Source organism: Argopecten irradians, chromosome 16 (genome assembly GCF_041381155.1).
Source record: "Argopecten irradians isolate NY chromosome 16, Ai_NY, whole genome shotgun sequence".
Lineage (NCBI taxonomy): Eukaryota > Metazoa > Mollusca > Bivalvia > Pectinida > Pectinidae > Argopecten > Argopecten irradians.
Genome location: NC_091149.1, coordinates 28,506,061 through 28,525,627, shown reverse-complemented (window position 1 = coordinate 28,525,627; position 19,567 = coordinate 28,506,061). Strand labels below are relative to the sequence as shown.

General features: G+C 35.6%; 1 protein-coding gene across 4 annotated transcripts; it reads right to left on the bottom strand.

The window, feature by feature from the left end:
* Window positions 1–138: 138 nt before the first annotated feature.
* On the bottom strand, window positions 139–19,567 carry LOC138311174 (syntaxin-17-like). 4 transcript variants are annotated; one of them, XR_011206540.1, is made up of 9 exons: window positions 19,361–19,567; window positions 14,531–14,688; window positions 13,701–13,944; window positions 10,718–10,905; window positions 9,328–9,378; window positions 8,734–8,820; window positions 8,189–8,318; window positions 3,064–5,827; window positions 139–2,890 (listed from the first exon to the last, which is right to left on the bottom strand). XR_011206540.1 is itself a non-coding variant. In XM_069252652.1 (8 exons), exons 2-8 carry the CDS (start codon window positions 14,681–14,683, stop codon window positions 5,679–5,681), a joined length of 1,002 nt encoding a protein of 333 aa, XP_069108753.1. In that variant the 5' UTR covers window positions 14,684–14,688; window positions 19,361–19,567; the 3' UTR covers window positions 139–5,678. The 4 variants fall into 4 exon arrangements, 3 of the variants coding, with proteins under 3 accessions (XP_069108753.1, XP_069108755.1, XP_069108754.1); XM_069252652.1 differs by having other exon boundaries at window positions 139–5,827; XM_069252654.1 differs by lacking the exon at window positions 19,361–19,567 and adding an exon at window positions 17,205–19,268 and having other exon boundaries at window positions 139–5,827.

The window sequence follows — 19,567 nt, the reverse complement described above, 5'->3', positions numbered from 1 at the left end:
CCTTTGTTTCACTCCAACAGATGATATTGGTACTTCATTGGACTCTGGGGGCCTAGAATGAGTACCTGCAACACAACAGCAAATTTCAACAATAGAATTTAACAAAAAATGTTAAAAAAAAATAACCAAACGAAAAAAGACATTGATAATAACAAGTTTATTGTCTGGGTTATCACAATACATTATAACAAACACAATACATTGTTTACAAAAACAATAACAAAAGACATGACCACAGTATCCAAGCAACCAAGAATATCCCACAATCACTATACTTACATACTATTACAGTAATCACAATTATCCAAGCAACCAAGAATATCCCACAATCACTATACTTACATACTATTACAGTAATCACAACCAAGAATATCCCACAATCACTATACTTACATACTATTACAGTAATCACAATTATCCAAGCAACCAAGAATATCCCACAATCACTATACTTACATACTATTACAGTAATCACAACCAAGAATATCCCACAATCACTATACTTACATACTATTTACAGTAATCACAATTATCCAAGCAACCAAGAATATCCCACAATCACTATACTTACATACTATTACAGTAATCACAATTATCCAAGCAACCAAGAATATCCCACAATCACTATACTTACATACTATTACAGTAATCACAATTATCCAAGCAACCAAGAATATCCCACAATCACTATACTTACATACTATTACAGTAATCACAATTATCCAAGCAACCAAGAATATCCCACAATCACTATACTTACATACTATTACAGTAATCACAATTATCCAAGCAACCAAGAATATCCCACAATCACTATACTTACATACTATTACAGTAATCACAATTATCCAAGCAACCAAGAATATCCCACAATCACTATACTTACATACTATTACAGTAATCACAATTATCCAAGCAACCAAGAATATCCCACAATCACTATACTTACATACTATTACAGTAATCACAATTATTTTTTTCACTAAAATTATTCCATTCATTTTTAAACCAAATATCAAAATAAAGTAATGACACAACCCTGCACAGTTATACATACTTCATGCAAATAGACCATTCAGCAATACAAAATGATATATTTTGACATCCATATAAATTAACCCATTTAACCACATGTATATCAATACTGTTAAGTTCGGCTCCATATGATTTTTATAATATTCATTGAATTTGATTATTTTTACAAATAATATATAGGAGTTATCTCCCTTGACATTTAAACCTTAATTCATGCAAGATCTGTTGGATTTACTTCCCTTGACTGATTTTAAAACCCTGTCAATCTGTGATATTTTTTAACTGCTGAAAGTATCTGATTTCAATAACAGAATGCACGGGGTAAACATTTCAACAAAAGGTCCTGAATCACAGCCAATATATCTTATGTTGACATGTAAACAGACATGAATGTGGATTATACAACTTCGGGTATCACAAGGACTTGGAATGAATTTTCAACCAACAGTCTATTTAAGCATTGAACTGCATTCAGTTGGCAATTATGGGAGTATGAATGTGATCTGTACATCGACAAACAAAGTGCTTAATGTTGAATTTGCCAATGTCAAGTCAGCATTCATACTCCTATAATTGCCAATTAAAACAGAATGCAGTTCAATGGTTATACATTGTACTGTATATACATATTGTATGATGAAATCTCAAGAGATTTTGGGGGAATTTGCATCTATAATTAATAAAGAATTCAATAATGTTGAAGACAGAACAGACATTTAAACAGCTATCTTCATGATTGGCTTGCTTGACAATTAAATAACTGTAACATCACAATCTTGATGATGTCATAATAAGTGGATGGCAGTTCATGAATGACAATTGTGCTTTATAAGGTAGAGGGGCTGCAGTGAAAATGTAAATACCTTATAGCCTTCCTTTTTTGTGGGGGGGGGGGGGATATTTTCTTAATATCATGGAACATTGCTATGATCGTGAAAATTTGATCAACAAAATAATGAGAAATGGTTGAATGATATTTACCTTTAAAAATCTATATCGGGAAAATTTGAAATCGCTAATATATGATTTTCAAATCGCGAAGATTTTGGTCTGCAAAAATAATAGTCTATACAGTACATGTATAATATTATATTTACATTGAAACCTGTCTATAAAGACCACTAAAGGGACTGAGTTTATAGTCAAGTGTTCTATATATACTGGTCAAAATGCATTGGAATTGACCATTGGGATCCTAAGAAGGTGGTCTCATTTAAACAGGTGGTCTTTATGTAGAGGTGGTTGCTAAGGCAAGTTTGACTGTAAATAGACCCTTTGTTGAAAATTTGTGCCAAGTCCCTGTGTTAGGTATCTGGTGATGGATTTTAACCAACATAATCATACACACTACAGCAAATCATGAACAAGTCAAAGTCAACGGAATCAGGCAAAATATTTCAACTTATAATTATTAGATAGTTCATCTCAGCCATGTTTCTATAAACAGACATACCACTAAATAATAAATGAATGAACTTTTTTGTAAGTACAATAATCTGCTGCATTAAATTACCACTGAACTTATAAACCTAGTTTCTCTAGGTATGAAATGCCCATTTCAAGACTGACAATCTACAGTATTCATTTAAGCACTGAATGTCTTTAAGTTGGCATTCATAGCCAACTGGACACAGGCTAATTGAAAATGTAAATACAATGTATATCCATGATGACAATTTGACCGATTATATAAATAATTTGACAATTTCTCTAATAAATGTATATGAGCTTCAAGATACCAAAAAAAACGTCATATTCATTGTACATAGAGAATACATGGTTAGTATCTTACAATACAAGGTTTATTTTGGTGCGAGACTTAGGAAAGCCGAGATGAGAAACTTTGCCGAGTCATCTTTGCTTTCCGTCTCGAGCACCAAAAAAACCCACTTGTATTGTAAGATACTAACAGTGTATCCTCTTTTTCTTTACATTAAGCATAAATAATCCAAAACAAAACTATAAACATGTACCTGGAAAAATATATTGTTCTATTCACACATTAAAACAAATTGGTAATTTAAGCACCAAATTATAAAACTGTTAACTCATTCTCCCCTGAAAATTCATAATGAACTATTCCAGTGTTTGAATTAGAAGAGTTCAAACATATCTTCAGGGATGAATGAGTTAATACGACAGTAAGTAACAGATTACAAGTCATTATATGATGTGTAGATATAAGTATAAAACTGTGGAGGTCTCTGTCCATGGTAGCTAGTCTGTCCATACTGTACAGGGGAAGTAACTCTTCCAGAATATGAGTTAATATGAGTTAAAAAATGAATTAATACAGGAGTTATTTTGTAAGATCATATGTAGATTCCTAAGGGTTTACCTATTGTTATGGGTAATAATTACAGGAAATGAAATAATTATTAAATAATATACATGTATATGCATTGTAGCAATAAAATTGTGGGATTGCAAAATATAATTTGCAATCAATATGTCACTGATTACGGTATATTTATGTCAAGCATTAACTATGAGATTCATCAGAACTATAATTATTCAATGATGGTAACAAAACATGAACATAAATACATTGTATGTGAGGATTTTGCAAAACAAATATCTTTACTAGATGGCAAGCATCAGAACAGTGCATCATACATGTAACTACATGTATTGATATTGGCCGAAAATGTGATGACCAATTACACATCACATTTGTACAATAATCATTATACACAAGGTTTAACAAGCAATTGCAATCAAAATGTTGAGTACATGTATGTCAGCATCTCCATAAATATATGATCTGATATGAATGTCACTGTTCATTTAATTTCATTTGAGATTTCATAAAACAGGTCTCAGAATTTTTCATTTGTGCGAGCCTTGCAAGGAAGGTAAGAAATTAAACTCTGAGATGAGTTTCCTATGATGAAAATAAATAGAAAAAAAAATCATTTTATCAAATAATCATCACTATAACAATATAATTCAATTTTGCTTGTTACGAGCATTTTCATTGGCTTAAAAATTTACTTTATCAGCTGGCCATAAAGGAAAAAATGGCGCCGCCGTTTATAATGTTGCTTCTGATTGGCTGAGATGACGGCTTAATGATTTCATAGACAAAAGAGTCCCAAAAATGAATTTTGAATATTGAAGATATTATTTGTAGTAAATTGAATTATAAGGATTAATTTGAATATATTTTTTATGTTATGGAGATACAACACAAAAATCTGAGTGTACTCTCATCATAAACTGCTTCGCCGTTTATTTAGAGTACACTCAGATTTTTGTGTTATATCTTCATTACATAAAAAATCTATTCAAGTTAATCCTTAAGTAAATTTTTAATAATTTCAATGTAAAAATGTGTTGTGTAAATCCAGCAGAGGCAGCCATTTTGTTGCACAGGCCTGGAATCCTGGCGCAACATGATTGTGTCATGTTATTGTTTATAATATGACATCACAATTGAACTCTCGTCAGGCAGAGCCAACGGAAATCACCTACCGGTATTACACGTAGTGACATCCAACAAAATTATACAGGTGAAGTCGCTGGATATCAGGCTCCGATTTCTCGAAACAAAAGTGCAGTCAAAACTTTTTCTTCTCACATAACTTATGTGAAACCTTTTGACTTAAGTCTGTTTTGAGAAATCAGAGACTGGAAAATTATGTAATAAATATAAATATATTACATGAAATTAAATATTAGGATGTATTATTTTTGTTTTCTGGTCCCAAAATCGTATAATTTACCTATGTTAATCTTAATTATGGAAAGTTATTTGAAAACGATAATTGCAGAAGAAAATTTAATCCAATTGTTGTGAATCTACATATCGTTTTATATTCCAATTTTAAAAATTACAAGCTGTTTCATAATCATATGACTATCTTTACTAAGTAATAAAAGAATAACGTGTACATGGATTCTCTCCCTTAGTCTTTAAATTTGATCATTTCCTTATATCGATAATATGTAGAAAATGTTTTTATAAATTGTGACATGATTTTTTTCTCTAACTACAATATATAAAATGCAAGATACAGATGTATGTATAAACAGTTAAACACAATCATATGAAGAATGGCGCCAGTTGTGGAGGTGATAATATTGAAATACTAGAAGTCGTCTTTTTACATTGAAATCGTCAGCATTAAGGCTTAACCAACAACATGAATGAATGAATGAAGAGTTTTACGTACCGTGACGCTAAATATAACGTTTCGGGGCACGAGAACCAACAACATTGTATATGTAACAGCTATAGTATTAATAGGAATGATGTCATGGTGTTAGGAATATTCATCTAAAATGAGTTAAATTTTGATTGACAGAACACAAGCATCTATACACCACAGTAAAACACAGTTACATATATTACACCATATGATAAACCTGAGGGAAACAATATTAATAGAGCTGACAAAATAATGGTGTCACAATGGATACCTGTCCCCAAGGGAGGTAACACTGGTATATGTACCTACAGAATAGGGGATCTAGAAAATTGCTTTGTTATAATCATAGTTCATCATACATATACATGTATTACAAACAACTTTATATAGGGACCTTCACAGGAAATGATACCACTATGTTATCACCATGAATTCCCTCTGTTTGTTATAATTGTGTTTTTCTGCAGTAATTTTCACAACCATTGATTTTCATTAACTCCAGGGAAACCAGCTATCACTTTTACTGTTCTGGGTGTCTGACAAATCTGGCAGTGAAGTTGATCGTTTTTCGCTGAGATTCTGTAGTTCTGTTTCGACCACCTTCTTCTGTCTTTTCCCAATCAGTTTACCTCCTGTGAAACCTGAACACGGAAAAGAGATTATTAACAACTTCCTAAACTAGAACCGTCGTCCAGGAGGCTAACAAGGATTAATCTTGTTACCAGCGTTAGAAACTAACGTCTGTCCATCTGCCCTTGACCGGCAACTTTATAGTAGGGCAGACATTTTGCCATGTAACTCGTCCTTTGACCGGCAACTTTTTGGTCCATTTCTAATAGAGTACTAACATATTCAAAATAAAAATAGCAGTAGCATTGTAGAAAGGTTGAAGATCAAACTGTACAAAACAGATTTTCACAATATTCTGGTTTTTAGTCAACTTTGTTGAGAGCGCATGATACTAAAATAGATATGTTGATATTTTTGTTAGTAAAACTATGACTTTGCTAGTATGTAAACTACAAGGATGAATTGAAACTTTGTACGGTTCAGTAAATTTCAGTCAGGACCAGTAACTTCTAAGGCAAGTCTGTCCTTAGGACCAGCTGAAAAATGTCCTTAAGGGAGAACACTGCTTGTTACAATACAGATGTTATAATGAAGATCTACACTGTTTAAGAATCAATGCCACCAAGTTTCGTTGACATCCCTCCAGTAGTCTAGGAGGAGAAGTCGGTCGACCCTTGTGTCTACAGATGGACAGATGTAGCGGGACTGGACTGGGTGGATCATCAGTGACCAGGTAGCTCAGTCGGTAGAGCACTAGGCTAGTATTCTGAGGGTCACTGGTTCGAAATACAGTCTGGCCGCTACATTTTCTCCTCTCCTGTTACAAAATTGGCGCCCAACTAAATAACCCACGGTGGTGGTGTTTGGAAGGGTCTCGTGTGTCTTCGAGGGTGAAGACTTCGAGAAAGGAGGGAGGAGTGTAGCGGGGGGTGGATCATGGGTGACCAGGTAGCTCAGTCGGTAGAGCACTCGGCTAGTATTCTGAGGGTCCCGGGTTCGAATCCCGGTCTGGCCGCTACATTTTCTCCTCTCCTGTTACACAGATATACATGTAATGAGATTGTATCTGATGAATGGAGATTAAGGAGGTAAAGGGAAGCCAAAGTCTCATTAGAAAAGTCACCAAGCTACCCAGAGTTCAAGGCTAGAGGTGTTCTGTAAACCCTGTTACAGTCAGACATAAAGTCAGTGGAGTTAACTCCCTTGTTACACTTGTAAGGTAAATAGAGTAATTTCCCTTCTCATATTGTGTGTACATTATACATGATGTGTAGATGGCTTCTGTACAATAAACATGTGTTGTTACTGAGAGAGCTTCTCTCCATCATGTATGTTTGAAACACACCCTCAACACTCGGCCACTGAGGTTTATTTTTAGAATGTCGGATACACACCCTAACCACTAGGCCAATGAGGTTTATTTTTAGAATGTCTGATACACACTCTAACCACTAGGCCAATGAGGTTTATTTTTAGAATGTCTGATACACACCCTAACCACTAGGCCACTGAGGTTTATTTTTAGAATGTCTGATACACACTCTAACCACTAGGCCAATGAGGTTTATTTTTAGAATGTCTGATACACACCCTAACCACTAGGCCAATGAGGTTTATTTTTAGAATGTCTGATACACACCCTAACCACTAGGCCAATGAGGTTTATTTTTAGAATGTCTGATACACACCCTAACCACTAGGCCACTGAGGTTTATTTTTAGAATGTCTGATACACACCCTAACCACTAGGCCACTGAGCTTTATTTTTAGAATGTCTGATACACACTCTAACCACTAGGCCAATGAGGTTTATTTTTAGAATGTCTGATACACACCCTAACCACTAGGCCAATGAGGTTTATTTTTAGAATGTCTGATACACACCCTAACCACTAGGCCAATGAGGTTTATTTTTAGAATGTCTGATACACACCCTAACCACTAGGCCAATGAGGTTTATTTTTAGAATGTCTGATACACACCCTAACCACTTGGTCACTGAGGTTTATTTTTAGAATGTCTGATACACACCCTAACCACTAGGCCACTGAGCTTTATTTTTAGAATATCTGATACACACCCTAACCACTAGGCCACTGAGGTTTATTTTTAGAATGTCTGATACACACCCTAACCACTAGGTCACTGAGGTTTATTTTTAGAATGTCTTATACACACCCTAACCACTAGGCCACTGAGCTTTATTTTTAGAATGTCTGAGACACACCCTAACCACTAGGTCACTGAGGTTTATTTTTAGAATGTCTGATACACACCCTAACCACTAGGCCACTGAGCTTTATTTTTAGAATGTCTGATACACACCCTAACCACTAGGCCAATGAGGTTTTTTTTTAGAATGTCTGATACACACCCTAACCACTAGGCCACTGAGGTTTATATATAGAATACACTGAGGAGATTGAACCTACCTATAGCTCCGCCCGCTAATCCGGCCATTCCCCCGATCTTTAATCCGGCCACCAATCCTACAGGTCCGGCAATCACACCGCCTATCACAGCTCCGGCTATAGGAAACATAGCACTCTTTAACTTACTCGCCTGTAATGTTAATGAAACTGATGTATAGTTGCTACAAGTCGCGGGTGTAAAATTTGATGATTTAATGTTATTTGTGCAACTCTTTTTTGTAGCCTTTGAAATGGTTATTTACTGACAGAGTTTGAAATGTAAAACCATTTGTGATATCTTGAAACAAATCACAGCAATTGTTTTCATTTGTGTGCCTTTTAAAATACAAAACTGTGAGATGAGTTTCTCATCTAACCACACATGTAATGAACATTAAGAAAATTTCTATCTCATACCACAACGTGATGTTGCAAAACTTGTAGCCCCGGTAACTCTATTGTGAACATTATACATCTGTGGAAAAAGCTAACAGGAGGCAAACATGTTGGTCAATACAGGATATTTCATATTTGTGTTTCTTACTGAACATTATAACTAAGCGTACCTTCCCTAACTGTTGTGTCCCCTGCCTGACCTCCTCCTGAGCTGTCTCAACATGGTCCTGTATACTATCCAACTTCTCTTGTTGTGACTGTAAGTAAACACTTGTCATATAAATGTGTTGTACTGTATAGCTGCCAAAAACATTTTCACAATAAACACAGTGTCAAAAGAAACATTTGAGGTGAGATCGAAAGTCATTAAGAAAGTGAAAAAGATCATAGAAAGACATCTTATTGGAGCAGCAGGTACATGTATACACTACCTGATATTCCATCTTTGCATGTTACAGAGTTAGCTCCTTGCGGATAGGTATCGATTGTTAGGTTATTATTTTATGAGCGCAATTCATATCATTTACTCTGAAAAGTATGTCGTTATTCTAGCAAATACATGACATCACAATCAATACCTACCCACAAGGGCAGATAACTCTGTAATATGCAAATACAAAATAGGACATTGTAAATGGGATACAATAGAAAGCTCGAAAATACTACTAACAGGTGGTACTAATTTTAGAATTTATAGGAAACAATACAGATACTGCAAAAACACTTATAGAGAATCTTAAGCGAAAGCCAGAGACATAACTTACCTCAACAGCAGTGGCGAATTCATGGATCATGGAGTTTAAATCCACCAGGTTCTGAAGGTAAGAATGAATTTATATATCACAATGACAACTTCTGGTATTCCATGTTTACAATACAGCTACATGTACATGATGTGTGGTGAAATGTCGTTTTCAGCTGAATACATACATTTCTTTCATACCTACGGATGTAATACTGGCTGGTCTAGGGCAATACACTCATGCCGCCTGAGGCTGTATTGCATGGCTACCCATGTAATAAAGCCTCATGACGTCACAGCGTCAACAAAATTTCTATTTTCTCGGTAAAATTTTAACATTTTTTTCACAAACTTGACTGGTTTTACTATAAAAGATGCAAACAATAGAATTTTTGGTGAAAATGTCACGTAATTTTTCAAATTAACTTTCATCCAAGGATTTCTTCGAATTTATTTCAAAATGGCGGATACTATAGTTGTGAAATTGCAATAAAACGCAGAGGTATGAAAGAAAAATACTCTAAATAAAGAGTCTTATAGTATGTAGATGGTGGGAAATTGCATTTAAATTCATTAATAGTGTTGAAATTAGTCATTTGGGACCATCTACAAAGTTGTCTTATTAAAAGAGTATTAGAGTCATCAAATTGTAACATCACATGGAATGTTGTCCTCGAATCTGTAGAACAAAGTAGGAATAAAAATCTTAAAGGAGAAGGTATGTTAAGACTTGAATATAGCCGCAAAGTTAATTCTCCAGTAAAGAACAACATATTTTGCCATATAACAGCTGAATACATTTGCTAACACATAACATCCCGAAAATATCCTGCATGTGCCAATTATGTTCACTATGACGTCATCAACATGCAGTTTCCCGCCATTTTTCACAAAAATCCTTGAAAAATCATACTTTTTGAGTGGAGCAGAAAGAGATTTTCACACGTTGTGTATCGTGTACTTACGCATATCCATGCAAAATGTAAAGTTGCTCCAAGGTGGCGGCCAAATCCATTTCAAGCATTTTCTAACCTAAAGATGATGAATTTCTAGCAAAATTTGGCGAGAAGAGGAAAATCATCAATTTGATGACGTCATAGGTGGGACACATCGTGTACATGGTTATAAAAAATTATGTTTTGATGAATGGCAAGTATGAGAGTATTTATTGATATGAAATTGATGGGGATCAGAGTTAATTTTTTTCGGCCTGCAAAATTAAGGCCAAATACTGGTCCTATCATATCTACTCCTTTGATCGGATTTAATCACTGCATCTTTGTTTTTACATTGTCAATATGTACATTGCCACCAAAACGTATGAGAAAAAAATATACATATCAAGTATAGGACGCATTCATTGATGATTTTTTTAATACAACTGTAGTTCAAACTTGAGCCTGGTTTCTGACCTCGTGAAGATTATCCCAGGATTCCTGAGCGGCAGAGTCCTTTGGGGGTGAGTTGATCTGGGTCTGTTGTCGTCCGAGGTCAGGAGGGAGACTCTGAGGGACCATGGTGTACTCCCGCTGGGGGGTTACCGGGGCCGACGAACTCGGGGAACTCATCAGGAACTGGGCCTCTCCTGAATCTGAGAACCCTACAGGTGTAAAATCAATAGAAATCTTTATATCTACAAATGACAACTGTTCCACACCAAAGCCTACAATTTGAGATACACACTCATTACCACAAACTCGTCTCCTCAATTATGACGTAAATTTTTCTAACATCCTTTCTGAGACTGAGATTTTTGAAATGTGCGTATTTTGGACACACACCAGTTCTAATGAATATTGGGGTGGTTGTCATCACTGTAATATGCTAGCAATGCCAATGTGGTCATCACAGCATGTGTAATATTTAAAGTCACTAGATGTCCAACAAAACAGATTGTGGTCCAACATCTTGTATGCCTACATCATTGTGGTCCAACATATTGTATGTCTACATCATTGTGGTCCAACATCTTGTATGTCTACATCATTGTGGTCCAACATCTTGTATGTCTACATCATTGTGGTCCAACATCTTGTATGTCTACATCATTGTGGTCCAACATCTTGTATGTCTACATTATTGTGGTCCAACATCTTGTATGTCTATATCATTGTGGTCCAACATCTTGTATGTCTACATCATTGTGGTCCAACATCTTGTATGTCTACATCATTGTGGTCCTACATCTTGTATGTCTACATCATTGTGGTCCAACATCTTGTATGTCTACATCATTGTGGTCCAACATCTTGTATGTCTACATCATTGTGGTCCAACATCTTGTATGTCTACATCATTGTGGTCCAACATCTTGTATGTCTACATCATTGTGGTCAAGTATGTCTACATCATTGTGGTCCAACATCTTGTATGCCTACATCATTGTGGTTCAACATCTTGTATGTCTACATCATTGTGGTCCAACGTCTTGTATGTCTACATCATTGTGGTCAAGTATGTCTACATCATTGTGGTCCAACATCTTGTATGTCTTAATCAATGTTGTCCAACATCTTGTATGCCTACATCATTGTGGTCCAACATCTTGTATGTCTACATCATTGTGGTCCAACATCTTGTATGTCTACATCATTGTGGTCCAACATCTTGTATGTCTACATCATTGTGGTCCAACATCTTGTATGTCTACATCATTGTGGTCCAACATCTTGTATGTCTACATCATTGTGGTCCAACATCTTGTATGTCTACATCATTGTGGTCCAACATCTTGTATGTCTACATCATTGTGGTCCAACATCTTGTATGTCTACATCATTGTGGTCCAACATCTTGTATGTCTACATCATTGTGGTCCAACATCTTGTATGTCTACATCATTGTGGTCCAACATCTTGTATGTATACATCTTTGTGGTCCAACATCTTGTATGTCTACATCATTGTGCTCCAACATCTTGTATGCCTACATCATTGTGGTCCAACATCTTGTATGTCTACATCATTGTGGTCCAACATCTTGTATGTCTACATCATTGTGGTCCAACATCTTGTATGTCTACATCATTGTGGTCCAGTATGTCTACATCATTGTGGTCCAACATCTTGTATGTCTTCATCATTGTGGTCCAACATCTTGTATGTCTACATCATTGTGGTCCAACATCTTGTATGTCTACATCATTGTGGTCCAACATCTTGTATGTCTACATCATTGTGGTCCAACATCTTGTATGTCTACATCATTGTGGTCCAACATCTTGTATGTCTACATCATTGTGGTCCAACATCTTGTATGCCTACATCATTGTGGTCCAACATCTTGTATGTCTACATCATTGTGGTCCAACATCTTGTATGCCTACATCATTGTGGTCCAACATCTTGTATGCCTACATCATTGTGGTCCAACATCTTGTATGTCTACATCATTGTGGTCCAACATCTTGTATGTCTACATCATTGTGGTCCAACATCTTGTATGTCTACATCATTGTGGTCCAACATCTTGTATGTCTACATCATTGTGGTCCAACATCTTGTATGTCTACATCATTGTGGTCCAACATCTTGTATGTCTACATCATTGTGGTCCAACATCTTGTATGTCTACATCATTGTGGTCCAACATCTTGTATGTTACTCATCATTGTGGTCCAACATCTTGTATGTCTACATCATTGTGGTCCAACATCTTGTATGTCTACATCATTGTGGTCCTACATCTTGTATGTCTACATCATTGTGGTCCAACATCTTGTATGTCTACATCATTGTGGTCCAACATCTTGTATGTCTACATCATTGTGGTCCAACATCTTGTATGTCTACATCATTGTGGTCCAGTATGTCTACATCATTGTGGTCCAACATCTTGTATGTCTACATCATTGTGGTCCAACATCTTGTATGTCTACATCATTGTGGTCCAACATCTTGTATGTCTACATCATTGTGGTCCAACATCTTGTATGTCTACATCATTGTGGTCCAACATCTTGTATGTCTACATCATTGTGGTCCAACATCTTGTATGTCTACATCATTGTGGTCCAACATCTTGTATGTCTACATCATTGTGGTCCAACATCTTGTATGTCTACATCATTGTGGTCCAACATCTTGTATGTCTACATCATTGTGGTCCAACATCTTGTATGTCTACATCATTGTGGTCCTACATCTTGTATGTCTACATCATTGTGGTCCAACATATTGTATGTCTACATCATTGTGGTCCAACATCTTGTATGTCTACATCATTGTACAAAAGCATCTTTTGCCCAGAACTGCTAAAATTGCTCATACAGTAACATGCTTACATTATAAGGTGCAAGATCTTGTCTAACCAACAATTTCATCAACTCATTGATGACTCTGTACTGTATATTTAACATAATATGTGATACGTTTCGTAACCTCGGGACAAACTAACCTGTTTCTTCTTCGTTATTCTGATGAGTTGTCTTTCCCTGACCCATATCTAAAAACTCCATGATGGCGGCCATGGCCGTCTGTCTCATCTGGGATGTTTTCCCATCGAATGCCCCGATCTCATCCTCCTGGACCTGCTTCCTCATCTTCTCCATCTCCCGGATATTCGCCATGATCTGTTGGACTGTCCGAGAGGCGTTCACCTGTTCCCGGTCCAAGTTTGTCCAGTCCTCAAGTCTGTTAAACTACAACACATAGATACATTTCAATACAGAATTCTTCCTCAAGGAGCAAGGAGAGGGTATTTGTAGCCAGGCTCCATTTGTAAGCAGACATCTGCAGGGTTATTTGTAGGCAAATGTAACCTAGGTTATTTGTGAAATTGTATGAAAAAGTCAAAATTATTTTTGTGTACAAAGTCATCTCGCCCAAACAGGACAACAAAGCAAATGATATGTATACTGGGACGAAAAGGCGATGTCAATTGATGTAGCAATGTGTAGAAAATGCATTGAATCTGAAGAACATGTGGTACAAAGGTCATCCGAACATGACACCTTATGGGATGTTGTCAGATCCTCTATTGAACGGAGTGGTTATAAGGATCTGTATTTCAATCAGATTGGGCAGATATTAGCTGGGTTATTTGTGGACATATGTAACCTAGGTTATTAATAGGCAGGTATTAGCTGGGTTATTTGGGCAGATGTCATCTGGGTTTATTTGTAAGCAGATATCAGCTAGGATATTTGTTGGTCGCCGCTGCTTATTTTGAGTGCAACTTGACTTATAAGCGACTTTAGATATTTGTTGCTTCCCTCGGCCACCTACCTTCTCTATATTGTGTTGGTGTTTGTGTAGTCTGTCGAGGTCAATCTCCACGACTTTAAGGAACTTGTTGATGGCCGGCTGTAGACGACGCAGTGGGAACTTTTGTATATCTCCGGTCGGTCCATCCTTACTGGGGTTCTCGAACGACATCATCAGATCTGGAGAAGGTTATAAATTATAATCAGTGAATGACTACTATGTAGGATCTTACATGAGAGTACATTTCATTTCAGACTTTATGAAACAAGTTTTAGAAGGTTTTTATTTTTTTTTTATTTTTACGGCACTGGCAAGCAAAAACTAAAACTTTAAGACAAGTTTCATAAAACAAGAATTCCATGGAAGTGGATGCGTCGCCTGCAGAGCATCACAAAAAATAGTTATTTACAATTGAAAATATTTTAATAACTAGGTGAAGTTATCAAGTTATCAATAAATTTTTAATATATCAAGCAGAAACCATGGATTTATCTGTTTTTACAATTCTAAAGTCCCGTAACTTTTGCAAATCTTAACAGATTTTGACCATTATCAACCGCATCCGAGATCTCATTGACATTAAACAATTTATAAAATTTGGTTGAAATCGGAAAATAAATATTAAAGAAAACCATGGATTTATCTGTTTTGACGATTTCAAAGTGCCATAACTCTTGTTAATATTGACAGATTTTGACCATTATTGAGATCTCATTAATATAAGGCAATAAACCAAATATGGTTGAAATCAGAATAATTAAAGTGAATAGTCGGGCAAAGAAAAACCAGTCTAGATGCGTTCATTGGCCTTCCAAAACTTCTCACATATTAATACGACGGAAAAGTTCTGCTTAGTTTCCAGTTTCTGACCATTAAAGTAAAGAAAAGTTGAAAGCATGCTGCGTGGAAATGTAACCACGACCAAAGTGAGCCGGGACGTTTTAGAATTTCCATACTTTAAATTAATTTCATCGACGCAGACAGATTTTGACGAGAGATTTTTTTCACCCATTTCATAAGAAATTATACTGGATACATTCACACAATTTTTACCGACTTTAGCTATCCTTGCCCAGTTTCACTTTAATAAGTTATCGCACAGAAACATTTATCCCCGAATTGCATAAGCGATACCTAAGTGTCACCCTTGCGTTGCATGCGTCACAATGACATATGAAATGAATTACAAAAACATAACAACAACCACCTTCATTTCAAAGACAAAAATCCTGATGTCATGTCCTTTTTCCTGACAACACTTTTAAAATTATTTCTGTCATCACTTATGACGTCAATTAGAACGAATTTACGTACCCGGCCGCCTACTATACTTTTCGGCCGGGTACGAATTGGTCCCTATGTGTCGTAGTGGAGCACTGCCTCCGAAAATCAGTCAGGCACAGTTTTCTATACTTTTTGTAGGTTTCCAATTATTTTATGCGTATACAACAATTTACATATTAGTTTTATCTAAAACAAACATAACTACCATTCTTAATATCTATCGTATCGCTCACAAGACGTCAAATTCACAATTTATGGACTTGTCATATAATCTCCCTTCAGAAAGACCTTCATATGTATTATGTAAAAAATCTTGTCAATAAACATCTCAAAAGCAATCTTATAAGATATCTCTTGTCAATGAACATCTCAAAAGCAATCTTATAAGATATCTCTTGTCAATGAACATCTCAAAAGCAATCTTATAAGATATCTCTTGTCAATGAACATCTCAAAAGCATTCTTACAATATAAAATATCTCTTTAATTACTTAAAGATGCTCCACCGCCGACAGAGCATAAATGGTATTCTTCATTTCAACAATAATTGGTGTTTAATCTTGTATATATATGTCTAATTAACACAAAAATAATATAAAATAATTTCTTTTGCCTTTGGTGCATGCGCAATCAATACTTCATTCCATATAGGATATAGTGCCACGGAATTTTTTCGGGACGCAAATAATTAGTTTTTATATTTTTAACTTGAAGTATAATTAGAACTTCAAACTTTTCAATGGTGGTATTGGTGTAAAGTAAGTAACTTTTGTAACTGAAGAAAAATATCAAATCGTCTGATCCTGTTTTTGATAGTGAAAAAAATACCATTTGTCAGCGGTGGAGCATCTTTAACAATAAACATCTCAAAAGCTATCTTATAAGATATCTCTTTTCAATGAACATCTCAAAAGCAATCAGCGGTGGATATTCATTAACAATAAACATCTCAAAAGCAATCTTATAAGATATCTCTTTTCAATAAACATATTCATACACAATAAAACTATCAAGAATTGTTCAAATGGTAAATATCATCTATGCTCTATCGGTGGTGGAGCATCTTTAAAATCTGTTTGGTATAACATCCACACAAAATCATACACGTACATGTAAGTTTTTGTATGTCATAGATATTGATTATCTAGATTGCATGTTATCTTCTTCCCTCAGTAAACATGTATTACCATATATGGCATATCCAGTCTCATAGTTTTCATAATATGATTATACATGATCTCAATATACGTTTAGTTTTCTGTAAAAATGAAGTCTGAAAATGTTCATTCCCTTAATATGTTGAGGTACAATCAGTAAAAGTTGTTGCAAATAACTTAGTGGAAATCAAAATATGTTTTATATATCATATAATTCCCATAAAATTTTAGAATGATACACGAATGTACTTTACCAAAGGCTTAAATCCTGCTCAGTGTAAAATCATCCACACCATGTAGGTGGTTACATGGCTGTCTATTATTACATTAGCAGAAAGCAGGAATTGAAATAGAACATTTACAACGTACTGATTACATCTTAAGTGAACTCTGTATCCTGCATTACCTGACAGGTATATTATACAGGTATATACACGCCTTTACCTAAACACACAAACAAAATCACTGATGCATAGGACAGTTGCATCTGTAGGCAGTAGTCGCCTTCTCCAAGGCCACATTCAAGCGTATCATTACAGATTTTGTTTTTCAGATATAATTGTTGTTGCTTTTAATGGCGACTTTATTTAAATAGAGAGTCAGGTGATAATTCATTTGTTTCATTAATACTTCAGGAACATTCAAATGATTGACTCTCAATAGCAGGGAAACCCTATGGAACTGTTGTATTCGGCCTAGACAGCCTGGAGTTACAGTTTTTTAGGTCTTCCCTGCTATATCGGGTAAAATATTTGACTGTTCCCTCAGAATCAGGAGCCGTCCAGGAGACCTAGGTTTCAATCTACCAATATATTACAGCTAGGGTTATATGAGGACAAGGTCAGAGATGACTTATGGCCAAAGACACATACATACAGGAAAAATGAAGGATAAAAGGTCAAATAACAGAGGAAAAGTCAACTTTAAACAGTCAAGGTCAAATGGAGACAATAACAGTCAAGGTCACATGAGGACAGGTGTCTAGGAAGACACCAACAGTCAAGGTCATATGAGGACAGGTGTCTAGGGGAACACCATGCAGTCAGGGTCATATGAGGACAGGTGTCCAGGGGAATACCAACAGTCAAGGTCATATGAGGACAGGTGTCTATGGGTCACCAACAGTCAAGGTCATATGAGGACAGGTGTCTAGGGGGACACCATGCAGTCAGGGTCATATGAGGACAGGTTTAAGGAACTACATTTCTGTCTAGTAAAATGTTGTAAGTCATTCCTTATAGCTAAACTTGCCATATTTGCAGAGTAAGATTTTCTAACCAAAAGTACACAACTCACCCCTTTCACATGTGTTTGCCCCCAAACACACACCAGCCCAGGTTCTAATGAAGCCTCTCAATTTCCTACCTTTGTGGACATTTCAATATTTTCATATGTTGACCATTGTGAAGTGTGAGTGTAATATGAGCGAGTGATATTATAGAATGTTAATCATTTTAATTACCTTGATGTTATATATGTAGTATTATCGTTAAAGTGTCTACCATAAGGGATATGTATCTATATATATTCTACTTTCACTTTCAGTTCTATCTTGTGTTTCATTTGGCCGGGAAACAATAAAGGAATAGTTTTACTTCTGTTTTCGGCTTTTCGCTAGTCTGTAGAAGCTTCTAAAGTTGTTCAGACTCACTCTTCTCTCTTTCTATCTATTCTCCTCAGTGTGTGTGTGTGTGTGTGTAGAGTATGTTTGTGTTTGTGGTGGGGGTATGTACTAGCTGACCTGTGAGTGGTGTATTTCGCACGTGCAATTGTTTATGTTTTTTAGTAGCTAAGCCATAAAAGAAATGAGTGTTGTGTCATGTCTATAGTCTATTTTACATGTATGTCTATCTACATTTTTTCTTGTATATGATAATTTACGTTTAAATGTATTCCAGTTGTTCGTTATAATTCCTGCACTGACACCCAAACAGAACCTGGGTATTGGAGACGTTGTTTCAGTCCTACTACATAATCGTGATATAATCGTCATATTTTGACGGCGTCATGTACATTGAAGAAGAAGACATGCACATTATATTTAGCTTGCACTTTGAGCGGATAACGGCATCAATTATGTAACAGGGCCAGAGTTGTGTGCCGTCGGCCAGGATCGAACCGATGGCCCTGGACTTCAGCTTACTGATTTGCTGCTCTAACGACTGAGCTAAATGGAAATTCCTTTTAGTGAGAGGCTGGCTAAAAGGCAACCACATAACTATTTACAAATGGTTTGGTTAAAACTGAATTTAAAAAAAACATTTATAACACATTAATAGATGTTAAAAGGTAGTTTAAGATGTCTTAAGGTTATTTTGCTCACCTTAACTTATAAGAGACTTAATTCAATATAAATGAAATGTGGAAATCCATTGTGCTAGATACAGATATATATGTATGATATACTTACATAGTCAAGACTTTTCAGGTCTTCTGCTTTTATGGAGATTTGATGTCTATATATTTCTCATTTGTTGGTTAGATGAATTAACAACAGTGCATAGAAATCTCTATCGTCAGTGAAAAAAGAAAGAAGGAATAACACCTCACCGCAAATAGAAAAGAGACGTAAATACCCATAAAACGCACAAACTGAAAGTAGTTTCCACAAAATGAA

Excerpts from the sequence above, each read along its gene's own strand:
- LOC138311174 (XM_069252652.1), bottom strand. The coding sequence starts at position 14,683 with ATGATGTCGTTCGAGAACCCCAGTAAGGATGGACCGACCGGAGATATA. Across the intron at positions 9,379-10,717 it reads CCTGGGATAATCTTCACGAG|AACCTGGTGGATTTAAACTC; the intron begins GTCAGAAACCAG and ends TCTTACCTTCAG. Across the intron at positions 8,319-8,733 it reads GGACACAACAGTTAGGGAAG|GCGAGTAAGTTAAAGAGTGC; the intron begins GTACGCTTAGTT and ends TTAACATTACAG.